The 17,952-nt window shown below is 42.2% G+C and overlaps 1 gene segment (V, D, J or C); it reads right to left on the bottom strand.

Moving 5' to 3' along the window:
- Positions 1–9,014: 9,014 nt before the first annotated feature.
- Positions 9,015–17,952, bottom strand: part of LOC115508737 — a 31,316-nt gene continuing 22,378 nt past the window's right edge. The window contains 3 exon segments of the C gene segment in view: positions 9,015–9,619; positions 11,223–11,270; positions 17,507–17,632. Coding sequence covers positions 9,477–9,619; positions 11,223–11,270; positions 17,507–17,632 — 317 coding nt within the window.

Raw genomic sequence — 17,952 nt, 5'->3', positions numbered from 1 at the left:
ATATCCTAGAGATTTGAAAAATTGTTAGATGCGCTCTGAGAGGCTATATAGGTGGTTGGTTTGCAGGTTTGCGTGTGGGTCTAACCATGTCCTGCTCACCTGTATGCTCCGTGGAAGGATGAGGAAGCACAAGCCTCTGTCAGACGATGGGGTTGAAGGTGTCACGTGTGGTCACGCAGCGGAAGTGAACCAGTCGTGATGCTGAGGAAAAGCTACTTTGTCACGTTCTAAGTCATGGAGACACTGAGAATGAAGACTTTGTATAATACGTAATCTGTGCTAAGCAAATCTGGATGGAGGCATGAAATTGGAATCTGACACCTTCTGAAAGTAACCAGCACACAGGCTGGATTGTCTGGGCCAGTCTGGCTAAGTCCTGTGTCCCCAAGTACGTATTGTTAGAATGCCTTTCATTTTTCTGATGTGTTCTTGCTTAAATAAGCAATTAGGAGTCACCATATTTATAGTCAGTAGATCTGAAACACAGTATTTCTATAAACATTTAAAAATTTTTTAATGTTTATTGTTTTTGAAAGAGAGAGAGTAAGCACAAGCAGGAAAGGGGCAGAGAAAGAGGGGGAAACACAGAATCCAAAGCAGGCTCCAGGCTCTGAGCTGGCAGCACAGAGCCCAATATGGGGCTCGAACTCACGAACCCTGAGATCGTGACCTGAGCCAAAGTCGGACACTTAACCGACTGAGCCACCCAGGTGCCTCCAAAATACAATTTTTCTAATGTTTAATAAAATGTTCGAAAAGAATGGAGACATCACTGCTGAGGGTATTACTTAAACTTGATTAAAAAAAAATAGCTTTAAGAGGTATAATTTGCATAGCATACAATTTGTTCCTTGTACATTTGTGATTGATTGCATGGTTTTTCGTAAATTTATACTTTTTAAACAATAAAATTGTAGATCAATTATATCATCCAAAGTAGTTTCTTTATTTCCACTTATTCCTTGCTCCTATTTCCAGTTCTGGATAAACCACTGATCACTTTTTATTTTATAAATCTGTCCTTTTTGGACAATTAATATAAATTAAATTATACATTGTGTAGTTTTTTACATCTGGCTTCTTCTACTTAGCGTAATGTTTTTGAGGGTCATTCATGTTGCATGCATAAGTAGTTTGTCCCTTTGTATTGCTGAATACTATTGCACTGAGTGGATGACAGCATTTTGATAATTCACCAGTGAATAACATTGGAATTATTGCCAACTTTTGCTATTATGATTAATCCTGCTATAAACTTTTGGCATGCATGTCTTTGTGACAACATTTATTTTTATTTCTATTAGACCGATTTCTAACAGAGGATTCCTTGGGTCTGTAGGTTTCCAAAGCTGCTGCAACATTTTGGTTCCCTCCAGCAGTGTGTAGAATGTGGTTCTCCTTGGTATACATGTAGACAATGGAATATGTACACATTCTTAAAAAAGAATGAAGTTTTTCCATTTGCAACAACATGGATGGACTGAAAGAGTGTAATGCTAAGTGAAATAACTCAGACAGAGAAAGGCAATAACTATACTAGTTCACTTATATGTGGACTTTAAGACACAAAAGAAGAAACACAAATGAAACAGACTAACAAAAAACAGATTCCTAAATACAGAGAACAGACAGCTGGTTGCCGGAGGGGGTGGTGGGTGGGAGGATGGGGGAAATAGATAAATGTTATTAAGAACATTTATTGTGATGAGCACTGAATACTTCGTAGAATTGTTGAATTATTATATTGTGCACCTGCAACTAATATAACACTGAATGCTAATTATATTTCATTTTTTAAAAATCTGTTTCTCCCTGTTCTCACTGACACATTAGAGATTGTCTTGTTGACGATAGACATTCTAGCAGGGGTGAGATGGTGTCTCTTTGTGGTTTTCATCTGTGTGCCCCTAATGAATGGTGATATTGAAAATACTGAGAGGTACTTATTAGTTATTTATGTATCTCCTTCAGATAAAGGTGTGTTTTAAGCCTTTTATTGTTTTTTTAAGTTATGTTGTCTTCTTACTGAGGTGTAGGAGTTCTTTATACATTCTAGATAAAAGTCCTTTCTAGATAAAAGTCCTTTATATGATTCACAAATATTTTTCCCCAGGCCGTAGTCCTTCATTTTCTTCATGGAGCCTCTTGAAGCACACGTTTTGAATTTTGATGAAGTCCAATTCATCAGGATGTATTCTTTTATGGATAATGTGTTTGGGGTCATTTCTAAATGTTTTAAATGTTTATGTATTTTTGAGAGAGATAGATACAGAGCACGACAGGGGGAGGGGCAAGAGAGAGGGAGACAGAATCCGAAGCAGGTTCCAGGCTCTGAGCTGTCAGCCCAGAGCCCGACACGGGACCTGAACTCGTGAACCCTGAGATCATGACCAACGCCCAAGTCCACCCTTAATTGACTGAGCCACCCAGGCGCCCCTGCTTGGGGTCATTTCTAAGAACTCCTTGCCTTCATCCTGTGTCAGAAAGATTCTTTCCTATGTTTTCTTCTAGTAGATTTTATAGTGTTAACTCTTCCATTAAGTTTATGGCCCATTGTGAATTATTTTTCATACATGGAGGAGGTAAGGAATGAAGTTCATTCTTCTGCCCTCAGATACCCAGTTGTAGCTGAAGCATTTGTTGAAGAGTCTATCCTGTCTTGCACTGAATTTACTCAGCACATTTATCAAAATCCAGTTGACCATAAATACGGGTTTATTTCTGGCTCTCAGTTCCCTTCCGGTGACCTGTAGGCTCTCTCTGCACCAGGACCGCACTGGCTTAATTATGTAACTGAATTCTTCTGTGAGCTCTGAAATCAGGTGCTGTAAGGCCTTGCTTGAAAGGCTCACCCTGCTGTCCCCAGGACCCCAACTGTGTCAGTAATAAACCTGTTCATACCCTCTGTGTGTGCAACTTTCTCAGTCTCAACACGCAAGTCAAATTTGGGTGCACCCCTGCCTCCGCCAACTGCTTCTGCAGGGTGACCTTATTGGTCTTCCAAGTGTGTTCTTTCTCAAAAAATTTTTTTTTGTTAAATCTAGGTCTTTAGGTTGCCATGTCAATTCTAGGGCGAGTTTATTTTTTTTTTATTTTTTATTTTTTATTTTTTTTAATTTTTTTCAACGTTTATTTATTTCTGGGACAGAGAGAGACAGAGCATGAACGGGGGAGGGGCAGAGAGAGAGGGAGACACAGAATCGGAAACAGGCTCCAGGCTCTGAGCCATCAGCCCAGAGCCTGACGCGGGGCTCGAACTCACGGACCGCGAGATCGTGACCTGGCTGAAGTCGGACGCTTAACCGACTGCGCCACCCAGGCGCCCCTAGGGCGAGTTTATTAATAGGTGTCCACAAAGCCTGCTCATTGAATCGTTAATGAATGTGGTAAGAATTGCCATCATAACATTGAATCTTCTAATCCATGACCATGGGCGCTCTCTGCATTTATTCTGATATTTTTAATTTCTTCTCTACCTTCTTTTATATTTATCAACAAAGAAGATTTGCTCGTCTTTTGTGAAATTGATTCCTAAATGTGTTATTATTTTTGGTTCTATTGCAAAAGGAATTCTTTCATCAGTTTCAGTTTCAATTTTGCCTGTTAGTACGGAGAAATACAACTGAGATTCTGTACTTTGAGTGTGTACCTTGTGATGATGCTAACCTTGTTTACGAAGTGTAGTTTTGGTTTTGTGTGCGTGTAGATTCCATGGGAATACTCACCTACAGGATCATGTCATCTGTGGATACATTTTTGTATTTCCTTTTCAATCTGATAGAGATCTTTACTTGACTGAGTTGCACTGTCTAGAAACTTTAATACCATGTGGACTAGAAGTGACAAGAGCAGACATCTTTGTCTTGTTCCTGGTCTTGGGGGGAAAGCATTCAGTCTGTCAACATTACATATGATTACATATGGGTTTTCAGAGATGCCCTTTATTATGTGGAACAAGTTCCCCCATACTGAGATGGTTTCTTCTGCTCTCTCAATTTAAAGCTCTCTAGCGAATATTTCACTTCAGGTATAAAACGTTTCGATTATAGATTTTATTTATTTTAAACATATGTTCTGTTCTGTAATTTGGGTATCTATCATTAGAATAATTCTTGACTTTTTGTTGTCATAATGTCCTTTATTTCTTTAAGCATGGATTTCTAGAGGGTTTTTTTTCTTGAACACAATTTGTAATAGCTGCTTTGAAGTCTTTGTTAAAGAAAATATCTGGACACACTCAAGGACAGTGTGTGTTGAGTTGTGGGGGCTTTTCCTCCTAAGAATAGACACACTTTTCTGATTCTTTGCCTATCTTCGTAGTTTTTTACTGAAAACTATGCTGCTGAAAATATATTGCATGAACTTCTTTTTCCACAAAAGTTTGTTTTCCATGTTGTTTGTATGCTCAGTGAGTTGCTTGGACTAAATCTGTGATAGTATATCCCCTGACATATATGATTGCTCATGACTCTCTTGTTTTTTTATTTAGTTATTTAGTTATTTAGTTTAGTTTAGTTATTTAGTTTAACTAAACTAAATAACTTTAGTTTAGTTATTTATTTATTTAGTTATTTTATTTTGTAGCCTAGCTTCCTAGAGATCACACCTTTGTCTACATAGCTTAGTCGTAGCCAAGATTAACTAGGGATTGTGTTCAAGCACCTGACTGTGACCCTTACCAAATGGTTATTTTGTATAGATTGGGTAGCATATTCATATTTTAGGCAATTAGCACATAGACTTTATGTGCAAAAGTATAAGTCTTCCCGGCTTAAAATTTTTGTTGAGTATTTTCACAGCTCCTCTGCATATGCCCATCACCTCAGGGTCACACAAGAGTCTGTGGCTGGCTTGGACTCTTTCGGGTCTCTGCTAAGCAGGCACACAGCTTCAGCCAAGCACACGCTTGCTGCAGCCATGATCTCAACCTCAGGCCGGCACAGCCCCTGCCTTCCTGCCTGCACACCACTGAGTCTCTCGATTCATCCTCACATCACTCCCCACCCCAAATTATCTGAGCTCCCTTACACTGTGGGATTTGCTGCCAGTCCTCATGGCCTGTCCCATCTTGGAAGAACCTTCACGCCCATGGAACCGGGTGTTGGGAGGCGGGGGGAGGAATGGGAGTCCCTCTAGACCAGTGCACCACTGTTGTTCCCTGATCTGCGGCTTTTCAGCATAAAAACGTCTCAGATTGTTACATGAATTTGGACATTTTCCAACCACAGAAATGGTCTTTGTTGACCTAGTCCAGTTTGCAGTTGGTGTCCAAGGAGATGATTTGTTGGCCGTGGCCAAAAGACCTGGCTTACATTCACTTTTCGGTTATGCAAAGCATACATTTTAATTAAATGTTTGGCTTTATTTAGGACTCTCAAGTAATTCCAAGACATCAGAATTGGGGCTCAAGTGCCATTAAGCTGACAGGTGGAGAGTAACTCACAAACAGGAAGACGTGTCATGACCATCTTCCCCGGGCTCGTGTCCAAGTGGGAAGGCATTTCATCTGCCCCTGTGTGTCTACAGCCATTCAAGAGGATGGAAAGTGAAGGCTTCCAACAGCCATACCTTTATCTATTTATGTCACCACAAATGTCACCTGAACTGTGTGACATGTATGAGGTTAAGATGTGGGACGCAATCTTTTCTTAAGATTCTGTTCATTCTCCAGTGCCAGATTTGTTCTTGGCTCTAAAGCAGGCAGACACTCTCAGAAGGAAAAAAAAAAATGTGTTGTTTGAGGTGTGTTATCTGACAAGAGGAAAGCAGCTATGAGGCAGGCTGCTTCCTTTGTGCATGAGGAGGCTCTATCCCTAACCTGTACCTTGGTTTCTCATGACAACTTTTTTTTTTATCTTCCCTGACTTTGAGACTAATACATACTTTCTGTAAAAGTGTTTGTAGAACAATCACAGACTGCCCTTCGAAATATTCAGCCACACCCGTGTTGACAGTTTCATTTTTTCCCCTGCTCATTTTTTGTTTGTAATTTCCCATTATGGTGGCCATACTGCCAATGTAAGTATACGTTGTTTTAAAAATGATAATTTAAAAATAATACAGTCACTTTATTGCAGAAACTTCGGAATATGCAGACATGCTTGAAGCCATTTGGTTATTTTCTTCTTGTCTTTCTGATTTGCATGGACGTATTTATGTTTTTATTTTTATAAATATATTCCTATGCAATATATCGTTTTTTTATTGCATATTTGATTTTCCTTCCTAAGTGAATAATTTTCTGTGATGTATAAATGATATAAATATAATTTTAAGTGGATATAGAATATTTCACGGAAATAAAATAATTATTTAACATATTTTTCTGCTCTCAGACGTTTAAAGTTTTTTCTAATTTTTAGAGGGAAAATGTACGTAATGGAAAACAAGTATTCTTGTGTCAGAGATGTTTCCTGAGGAAATAACCATGGAATGTAATGACAAGGTCAAATGTGCATCGTGCAGGTCAGATCAACTCCATCTGTGTTTGTTCTGAGAATGAACCAAATGACAGAAGTGCCACCAGAAAGGGTGTGGAACCCTGAGGCCTAACCAGAAAGAGCTTTTTATGGTGGAGAAAAGGGGAGGAGGGTCTGCAGATTCTAGAATTTGGACTCAATCTAAACAACTCAGTGGTATAGTCACACTTAGATTTTCCTGTCTCAGGAGTGGAGTCTCATATATAACAGGCCAACAGATGCCTATGCTGCAGGTCAGTGTATAATTTATCCTGAGACAGAGCTCAGTCCCGCACAAGGTAGGCTGAACCAGTAGTATGTGGCCCATGTTCATGGAAGCCAAGGCTCACCCAGAGGTTAGCGCCCAAGCACAGAAGAAGAGGAATGAAATCTATGGTGAGATGTTCTGTGAAGTCAAACCTTGAAAGCCTAAAGCACTGACGTCAACAATAGAGTTTTGTTTCCCCAGGGACTGGTCAGGTTGGGTCTCAGGACTGGGCACCCTCTCTGTACCATGTTCCAGTGGAGCAGGGGTGGGGACACTTGCTCTTTGTGTTCACATTGCTGAACAGCCTTCCTCTGCTGGACCCCCATCCCACCTAGCTGATGTGCCTGTCTTCTATTAAGCTTGCTCGAATTAAGCTTGACTCTACAGTCATTTGTCCTGTAGAGGGACTTGGATGAGTCAACATTCAATTACACACTTGACTCAGCACCTCCATATGTCTGTGTTCTTGTGATGAAAGAAGCACCTCTCTGTTGAACATCTACAGCCTACCTGTGCTAGTAGATTCATGGGCACTGGTCTTGTGTCAGCCTGTCTACACCAAGAAATAAGACTAAAAGACATGGGTTTCAGTAAATCACATGCCATTGAAAAGTGCAGATTCTTCGTGGAATGTCAGGATTGGCTAGGGCTACAAGAAGTCTGCATTCTGCTTCCTTCAGAACAGTGTCATCAAAGAGGACTAAAGTACAGCGGCTCAACAGTCCTGTTCGTAAGACTCCCAACTCAGGTAGCAGCTACTTGGAATGAACTTGGTATAAAATAGGGACCCTTCACCACAGAATAAGAATATCTTCGGCAGCAATCATATGCGTGTGTGCAGATGGATTTTTCTTTCATTAGCTGTGACCTTTTGGAAGTGAGCAAAGTTGGCTGTGGTTTAACTGCCCTTAATTTATCATGCAGCACCCCAGCCACCACTTGCACAGCTCCAACCAGTAGGGGCCGGTTTGAATTCAAGCATTTTCCACGAATCAACCACATTTGACAGAGCAAATAGACCAGAAAAACCCTGAGAAAACAAAACACCAGGCCCTTCCTGCCCCCACACTGTCCCCTGCACCACCGCCCTCCCCCTCTCTGCACCTGCCAGTGCAGAGCAGAGCCCGCAGGGCTGCCCAGGTCGGGTTGGGGAAGGGAGGGGCTGAGGATTGGAAGCCACAGGGGACACTGGCTAGGAGTGCCCGGCCCTGAAATCAGCCCACACGGCTCTGGATCATTTGCTAGTCTCCCCTTTGCCTCTGTGCTTTCCACATGCAGAAACAGTTCCAGATCAGTTCCAGATCTCTATGTAGAGACTTTGTCCTAAGGAGGTCTGATCAAATTCTTGAGACTCAAGGAGTAGATCAAAATTAAATTTTTGCTTCCTTGTATCTGGTGGGTCTTACGTAGGTTCCAACTGGGAATCTCTACTTGCTTCAGAAATCTCCTGTCCCACCAAACAGAAGGTGATTGTAAATAAACAAAAATCCTCCCCAGTTTGAAATGAGACATTGTTTTCATTCTAATATATAAACGTTTTTGCTTTAAATGCATTCATTAATGAAAACAGAACATATACAATCACTTTATTTTTCCCCGCCTACCACACCCTGAACGTTTTGTTTTGCACCCATGTTTGTAGCAATACACACACACATAGAAATGAGTGTCATACTTGTTAGTGTGTGTGCGTGTGCATGTGCGTTCTCGATTTTTTCTAAACTAGAGCTGCCAACAGTGGATGCTGATGCTGTTGGGGACTTGCATGTGCCCAGCATAATTATGTCGTCCACACAACCTAGGAGACAGGTCACTGTAACTCCATTTTAGAATGAGAAAATTATGGCACAGAGAGTTCAAATAGCTATAGACCCAAGATTTAAGCCCAAGCACTTGGAGTTCAGAGTCCACGCACTTAACCTCTCCACCACCCTCCCTTTCCAGAGTTGGTACAGCTCTCAGGAAACATGGTGCCCATGAAATACGGGTACAAGTTTGAACACATCTGCCAGTCACGCGATTTGTGATCCAGCAGAGCGTCTTAAAACAAATGAGTCTGAATCTGCTGACATGGAAGGAGAAATAACTTGGGCACCTTCACTGGCTGGGGCTCCCCAGGGGCCAGTGCCCCAAAGAACCCTAACCGGAACAAGGACTCTCTCAGGGAAAGAGTTAGAAATGTGGAATTGACCATTATTACATCAACGCTGAATGTGAAGGCTCAGTTGTGATGCTGTCCCTTACCTTGTACTCAGATCTCAACAAATGAATGTCCACAGAGGCAAAAGTAGACTTGTGATTGTTTTTATTGTGCCTATTATGAAAAACATAACAAAACTCAGGTAGCAAAGATGGCAGCTTCCAGAAATGTAAAATAAAAGGCCTCCAGGAAGTTATCTGGATACAGAGCCCCAGGAGCTCTATGGAAGCTGCACGCCAAGTGTACTCAGAGGCGAGGGTGCTGCACTGCTGACGAGCTGGCGGATGTGAAGGATAGAGAGGTACTGAAGCCCCCGTGGATGCCCCCCGTCCCCATCCCTGAGTCATGGCAGAAATTGTTCTCCATGCAGAGTGACAAGTCCTGTCTGCCTAGCGGTTTGTAAACCTGTTCTGCAATGATGACACATAGAAAAAGAAACATGCGAACTGAAATAACCCAAACGCAGAAAGAAAGCCCCGCTATATCTCCAGCAGACTCTTCTAGTGACAATAGCCAATGGAGAAAAGTGGACCCTTGGTGCCACCATGGGTTAGGAACTCTTCCCATTGTCACAGAGTTCTGGTCTCCCAAGCAGACAGATGGCGATGATGACGGTGTAGACCATGCTCTTGATGACAAGGAGGAGGTAGGTGTAGTAGGCAGAGGTGTTCACAAGCTGCACCTGTCGGGGGTCTAAAAGAAGCCATCGGTTAGTTTCACACATTTCTGATGTCCTGGGTTGAAGTGACTCTCTCACCAGTACAATTGGAGAGTAAACATCTACACCACCATCACCACTAACACCACCCCCAAGACTACTCAGAATCCAGTTTGCCGACCAAGTCTGTAAAAAACCTGTGAAATTCACTTAGAATATTCCAAAGTATTCTAAACGATGGTTGTGTTTGTAATTCATGAACCCAAGGGGGAAGAACCATTGGTGATAGATAGCTTTGAGCATTTCTTCATCCCCAGCATGTCCCTATGTAAGAGTACTAGGCAATATCCATTAACCACAAACTAAATGTCAGTTGAGAACTTTGCCTAGAAAGCCTTAATCCTCTTTAATTTTGCAATAACATATGAGATTATTACTTTCATTCCCATTTTCTTATACTGAGGACAGGGAGAGGAGCAATTTGCCTGATTTCATGCAACTAGTAAGTACGAGAGGCCAGATTTCAATCCCAGATTTCAATTGTTTCAGGACGCATTCTCAGCTACTCTGTCATCCTGGATCTCCACATGCAATGAATACCCAAGACACCCAATGATTATGGATAAATGTAAAGTTGGATGATGATAAGGAGGATGATGACGAGTAGCCAGAGTCCAGGAGCCCCTTGATATTGGACATGAAGACAAATCAGCAGGACTAGAGCCAATGGTCCTCATCATTTCCTTTGTGCATATGTGTGGAGAAAGAGCCAGGAACTACTACTTATACTTAGAATGCACTCACAAGTACTTATTATGTGGCTGCTAAATGAGATACCTGAAGCAAGACACTCCACATAGGGGGCCTTGTGTTTTCCATAACTGAGCTGGGTGTTATTTGTGTCATTTGTGGTTGGCTCAGAAAATGTAAATAAGCTAACCCTATTCCTGCAAATAAATAATTAAGACTGGGGTGTAAGTCTGTATTCTGGCACGCGAAGTCCTGCCATCCCACCCACCCCAGGTGTGCAGCCTGTCTCAGGGCCTTGGGTTTGGGATGTAGAGGAAGAATGAAACCTGAGTAAGTGCATGAAGTCTTGATTCATCTAGCCTGGGGTGAAGCCCGGATCTCGCCGTGTGGCATGATACAAGGGACGTAGTTAATCTCAGCTCCTTGTCCTCAGGGGCAAAATGGGAATGAAATACTCACAGTGAGTGTTAAGAGAATTCAACAAAATGCACTGACAGTAACACGATGCCTTTTGTCCAAGAACCTCTCAGCATCATTTATTAAGTACCAGCAAGAATAGAGACTTAAAAAAAAAAAAAAACTAAAGCAACAGTATATTTTCCTCAGTTAGTAGAAACAAAGGCCACAGAAATGCATGAAGTGCGTTAACAGACGTCAGAGCCCCTCACTGCACCCCTACTTTACAGGCCTCTCCTTCCCAAGCCAGCAGTTACTGTGTGAAGACGACTCCTGGGAAATGATGGACTGACTTAAATTACCACTCAGTCTATTTTGCAAGATCCTGCCATTGTGAGGCTTCTACCCGAAGCCAGAGAAGTTCAAAAGTTAAGTTGATCGGGAGGAAACAATGCTGTAGCCTAACATACAGGAAACAAGTACAAAACTTACCATTTTCATCTTTCAGAGAAGCTTTTGTGTAGTTAACAGCAGCGAGCTCTAAAAGAAATGAGAGCAAGTATTATTCTGTTGTTCATTTCCATTATTTGACTCATGTCTGTACTGTGGATGGTTTGATGGATGGATAGATAGATAGATGATAGAGAGATAGATAATAGAGAGACAGATACACAGATAGGTAGATACACAGATAGATAGAATCTGTCAACAGATAAGAAAGAACCATTACAAATAGGAGCCCACAATTCCAGAAATGTTGCTCTGGTTCCTTGTAATTCTTTGTAGATCAATTCATATACTGTATTTCTGTGCAGGAAGATGTTGAAGTTCATGAATTTTTTTTCTTTCTTCCTCACAACTGGGGAGTAATATCTAAGACTATATCTTGTTTTCCCTCTGTCCTCACAGCTCCCAGCACAGTGCCTGTGGCAAAGTAGGTGTTCTGTAAATACTTGTTGAATGGAAAAACATCCAGAAACAGTGGCTGCTGTAAAGTCCTGAGCACACACCACTCACATGAAGCGTGGCCACCAAAACGATATCGTCCAACCCGAGAATCCACAGCAGAATCTTACACGTTGGAAGGAGGCTGGTGTAGGTCAATTTCCCATGTAAAAACGGAAGCAGCCTTACTTTTCCAAATCACGCACACCCCAATAACCGCAAGTCCCGCACATGATTTTCTAGAGTGGAGGTGTTTGTGGACATGACAACAAGGCTAATGAAAGCCAGTACCCTTAGATGGTTATTCCTGTGCCAGGCACTCTGTGAAAGTTCACGTGCGTTACCTCATCTGATCCTGGTGACACTGACATGAGCTGGATTTGGAGGACTCCATGTTATGCGCAAGGAAATAGGATTTAGAGTCAATAAGTACTTTGCTGAGAATCATACCAGTGACGGGCAGAGCCGGCACTCAGGGACAGTGGTGGGGGGTTAGATGAGCTACAGCGTGTGGAACGTCCCTTGTACAACAATCCATACAAATCAAACCTAAGTCCACCATCGTGGACTCTCATATATCATCTCTTCCGGATACCCTCGTTACTTTTACCAACTGACCATTTATTACAGAAGCTCAGGATCTGGGTGTACTTTCTGCAGGGTTAGGATGATAGGCAAGTCACATCGATAGCTGCCTGAATATATAAAACATGAGATGAGGGTTGTATTTATCTAGAGTATAAAAACAAAACAATACAAAAACAAACAACCAAAATAAAAAACATCCAACATACATACAAAGACAAAATTCCTTAAAAAGTACATTGACCGTGGGGCACCTGGGTGGCTCCGTCGGTTAAGCGTTCGACTTTGAATCAGGTCATGGTCTCACATCTCTGAGTTCAAATCCCACGTCAGGCGCTGTGCTGACAGCTCAGAACCTGGAACCTGCTTTGGATTCTGTGTCTCCCTCTGTCTCTGCCCCTCCCCCACTCACGCCCTGGGTCTCTCTGTCTCTCAAAAAATGAATAAACGTTAAAAATTTTTTTACAAAGTTCATTGACCGGTGGATGCAGAGAGTCATGAGGTTGTTTTGATTTATCCTTTTTCTGTTCAATGTGTCCTTGTCCCTACACACGTGGTTCAGGTGTGCAATTGTATGTCTTCCACACAATCTAATTTTGTCACTCTTCAAAAGATGGGTTTGAGGTATAAACTGTCAGGTAAATCCCAAGAAGGAAACTGTTAGTATAATTACGTTAAATGTTAAAATATTCTCAAAAGCTGAATTTAAATTGCCTTAAATGTCTTTCTTTTCCATACAGTGGCTTTGGTCACCATACTGCGCATCTGGAACTAATATAGCACTACACGAGAACTAACTGGAATTCCAACAAAAACTTTAAAAACGATAAATAAAAATCTCTTATCATCGTGCATTGGTGAGCTACCTCACTTTGTCTCCATCTGATTCAGAAATGTCCAGCGTCTGGGCAGGACCTGGCATCAGGTAGAAAGGGTACTGGTGTGATGTGTGCCCGAGGCTCCATACCTTTAGTGTTACAGCAGGAGCACTGGGTAAGGTCCCTCTTCTACTGGGGGTTCGAGGGCTGTCTTCCTCTGATGACGTGTCTAAAATACCTAGTCCCCAGGCTTTAAACTGTGACCAACAGGATCCTTTGCACTGTGATCTAAGAAGGCTTCCGTAACCTGGTGGTGACAGGCTTGAGCAGAAGACAGGGTAGACGTACACCCTCTGGACAGGCTAGCATAGGACAGAAAGGATCAGCAGAAGGTTGTACACTGAGAGAATCCCAAAAAGTTTGCAAGGTTTTCCTTCAGGCGCCTATTACTTGCCCACTAAAATAGGAGCCTTGGTCCCTGGAGATCACAGAAGATGTGCCCCAAGGGGGAAACCCACTTTTTAAAAGTGTCTTCGCCACAGGGAGGGCATCAGCCTCTCGGCAGGGAAAGGCTTCAACCCTTCCAGAAATGTACAAACAATAACCGGGGCGTGTTGACAGCCCGCACTAAGTGGCAGTGGCATGAAGTCCGGCTGCAGGTGTTCAAGGGGTCCCCAGGGAGGAGGTCTGAAGCTCTTGGAACAAAAAACAATTTTTCCAAGATTATGCACCTAGCAGGTTAGACACTCAGGATAAGTCATTTTGTACTATTATTTAAGTCTTACCACTGATGCCTGTTTATAATTCAAGCCATCTTAAATGCCTCATGGTGGGTGAAAGAGTGAAAACACAAAACTAAAAAAAAAAAAAGCAAGAAAAACAGGGTTTGTCAGGGAGTCAGAAAGAACCAAGTGACTGTCTTGGTTTTCCCTCAACTCCAACTCTTTCTTGAATACACTGCCAGTTTTTTCACCTTGATTTCTCGGATTCAGAAGCACACTGGTGCCATGGTACAAGGTCATTAGGACAGCAAGTCTGGCGTGAGAGGTCACCTTTTTTTTTTCTTTGGAGAACCAGAATGGACTTTATCTACAAGTGCCACAATCTTATAAATACACTGTAAAGAAAACTTAGTATGAATATTTATTTGACAATGCTCCCCGTTAACATATCAAGTAAGCCAAATTAGTTTAACAAATCCTTTGGAATGTTCAGGTTAAAGAGACCTAAGCAGACCAAACTCCAAAGAAAACAAGCAAAAAACCACAAAACCCTTAGCCCTTTGGACAGAGAGAAAACCAAATTCTAATGCTGTATCAGCTTACTTTTGTTTTGTTTCGGTTTTTTTGTTTTGTTTTGTTTTTGTTTTGTATTGTTTTGTTGTTTATTTGTTTGACAGAGAGAGAGAGCAGGAGCAGGGGAGGGGCAGAGAGAAGGAGAGAGAGAGAGAGAATCCCAAGCAGGCTCCACCCTGCCAGCCTGGAGCCCAATTTGAGGCTAGAACCCAGAACCCTAAGACCATGACCTGAGCCAAAACCAAGAGTAGTCTTTTAACTGACTGAGCCACCCAGGTGCCCCGGGATCAGCTTACTTTTGCTTTGAAAATTCTTCATGCCAATAGTAGTCAGTCCTGACCACACATAACATTCCTTTCCAAATATCCCATGTTTGCAAATCTTTACTACTTTCTTTTTTACATTCAGAACTTGTCTTGATTTACCTTATTTATGTATTTGTTTATTTATCTATCTATCTATTTATTTATTTGTGTTTATTTATTTTTGAGAGAGAGAAAGAGCACAGCCCAGGAGGGACAGAGAGGTGTGGGGACAGAGGATTCCAAGTGGGCTCCGTGCTGACAGCAGAAAGCCCAATGTAGGGCTTGAACTCACCGACCCTGAGATCATGACCTGAGCCGAAGTCTGATGCTGACCCAGCTGACCCACTCAGGCGCCCTCTGAATTTACCCTCTTTAAATGAGCCTCCCTTTGGAGAAAATTCCTTTCTTTCTCTTTCTTTCTTTCTTTCCTTCCTTCCTTCTTTCTTCCTTTTGTTCTTTCTTTCTTCCTTTCTTTTCTTTCTTTCTTTTCTCAAAAAATAACTCCATGCATCAGACTTTTCCTTGCTAAAAATACACACCTTATGTTCTTTGCTTTCTGGGTTGTTTCCCTTATTATTTCCAGTAGTCTTCATTAAATTTATCAGAATTCTTAACTCTTGGAAACCTTCATTTTTAACAAAAGTTAATAAGGAAGCAGTTGTGAACTGTCAAACAGCATCCTTTGGATTGGCGAACTTGTGAATACATTTCATAATTCCTAGAAACATCTGCTTCCTTATAAAACAATCTTTCAGTAAAGCACAAAGTACATTTACCAGCAGGCCCAAAAGTATCTTCAGTTTCTCTGCATTAAGAAAACCAAAAGGAGATAAACCTATGTTCCTTAATTAATAATTTCCTATTTATGGGGCATCTGGGTGACTCAGTCAGTTGAGCGTCCAGCTCTTGACTTTGGCTCGGGTCATGATAGTTCCTGGGTTTCAGCTCTGTGCTGGCAGTGCAGAGCCTGCTTGGGATTCTCTCTCTCCCTCTCTCTCTCTCTCTCTCTCTGTCTCCCTGCCCCTCCCCCGCTCACGTGCTCTGTCTCTCTCTCCAAATAAATGAATAAACTTCAAACAAAAGAAATAAAAAATAATTTCCTATTTCTTTTAAGTTTTTATTTATTTTTAAGAGAGAGACACAGAGACACAATATGAGCAGGGGAGACAGAGGCAGACAGAGAGGGAGACACAGAATCCGAAGCAGGCTTCAGGCTGTGTGCCATCAGCACAGAACCTGATGCGGGGCTCGAACTAATGAGGCGTGAGATCATGACCTGAGCCAAAGTCAGACGCTAAACCCACTGAGCCACCCAGATGCCCTAATAATTGACTATTTTATCACACTTGGAAATAATCTAGATAGTTAATGAATTTAACGTAATTTAACAGGTGACCTCACTCAGCAACACTTTAAGGTTTTAGTTCCCCCAAAGCTTTGGGAAACTATTTACAACTTTATCTAAAAATTTTTATTTTATTTACATCTATTCAAGTTACTTGTTCCTAAAAGTTGAGCTGAAATTACCCATAAAAACTTTATGAGGCGTGGGAAGGGATGGGTTAAATAGGCGATGGGAATAAGGAGTGCCCTCATCCTAATGAGCACAGGGTGACCTATGAAGTGCTGAATCACTGGATTGTACTCCTGAAACTAGAGCCACACTGCGTGCCAACTAACTGAAATGAAAATAAAAATACTAAAAAACAAACAAACAAACAAAAACTCATGAAACATCAAAGTCTGTCATTCTCCCAAGCTGTTTTTTTTAAACGTTTTGTAACTGAGATCCCATCTACTTATTTGAATTTTAGTAAACCCAGGCACATGAAAGTTCTAATTAATTTTAGTGCTGACAATTCTAAAAAGATGTCTGCTTTGCTTAAACAACAACCAGACACAGGCCCGACACGTGAAGTTGAAACGCGCATGGCATAGTTTCTCCCTTTCTGAGAGGTCTAGAATGCCCAGTCCTCACAAGTGTTTGTCTAAAAACCAAAGAAATATAGAGCTCTTTGTAAAACAATTTTGACAATGTCTCCAGAGAGAAAAATGTCTCACATTGACGACGTGTATTTGTGGACACACAGATCGCTGCAAAGACCCTGGGGTCACTGACATTCATGGAGACATTTATGGAGAAAGTGTTAAGGTTTGTATGTGTCCCTGGAATTACAAAGGACACTGAGCCAGGGTTTAGGCACAGGAGCCCTTTAGCAGTTTGTATTTTAAAAAGACCTCTTTCCCTTAGTTTCCCTCAGTCCCAGGCACTTGTGGGCTGTGTTTACATTTCAAGGACCTGATCAGATGGATCACTTTGAGGACAGAGAAAGAATGCAGGTTCCTGCAAGAAGGACTTTGCTTTCCTAGAGCCAACCATCTATAAGCCCTTTTCTAGGACTAGGAGAAGTGTGGGGTTGGGTGAAGGGACAGGGGAACTCTGGATTGACCCAAGAGCTGCGTTTCTAGTTCTGTTCGCATTTGTCAGGACAGCTGCTCTCAGTGTCTCAGACTTGGATGTTACTGCGTTCAGGACACAAGACTCCGTGTGCACCACCAACAATTCTCTTGGAACCTTGCTGACTTTTCTAGCAGGGGAAGTGCGGTCTGAAAGGTTGGGGGCTTGGCTCCAGGCACACCTTTCTGCCAGCCCAGCTGGGCTCTGGCCAAATAGGCCAGTTCCACAGGGTTCCAGATAAACATTCCGGCTCAACCGGGCTCTGGGCATAACCCTTGCAGCCCAAGCTGACCTGTCCTGGAAAGGAAGGCCCATTAGATCAGCAGTCCGAAGGCAAGGAGAGGGGAGCTTCGAACCAAGAGGAACTCACCCGCAGCCCTTGAAACCGGTGAGGAGGACGGTGAACTCAAAGGGCTCACAGTGACCACCCCTGTGTTTCGCCTTGTCTCCGAATGCCCCTGTGGGTCTACTTCGGATCCTCTTGCCTCCACCACACCTGTTATAGAACAAAAAGTCAACCAAGTAAATGTTAAAGATCCAGTAGCTGTATTCGTCAATCAATGTGTGAATCAGCATCTCATCTAGCACTTAGACGGGAGCTCCAAAGGAGGATAGGAAAGGAATATTTTAACAACAGACAGGGGGCGGAAAAAAGAAGATTATTAGCAAGGAGTCCACTGATTTAGGCAAGGTCACCTTCATGGGGAAGGAAGGGGTCAATTAGGAAAGTACCTGGTGCTGGCTAGGAAATTCCCTAGGTGACAGGTTAAAGGTTACTCTTCTGGGGGTTGCAATTGCACTTGGATTAGGTATTAA

This window comes from Lynx canadensis, chromosome A2, assembly GCF_007474595.2.
Source record: "Lynx canadensis isolate LIC74 chromosome A2, mLynCan4.pri.v2, whole genome shotgun sequence".
NCBI classification, from domain to species: Eukaryota; Metazoa; Chordata; class Mammalia; order Carnivora; family Felidae; genus Lynx; species Lynx canadensis.
Note: the sequence above shows the minus strand (reverse complement) of the source record. Positions and strands in the feature narration are given on the sequence as shown.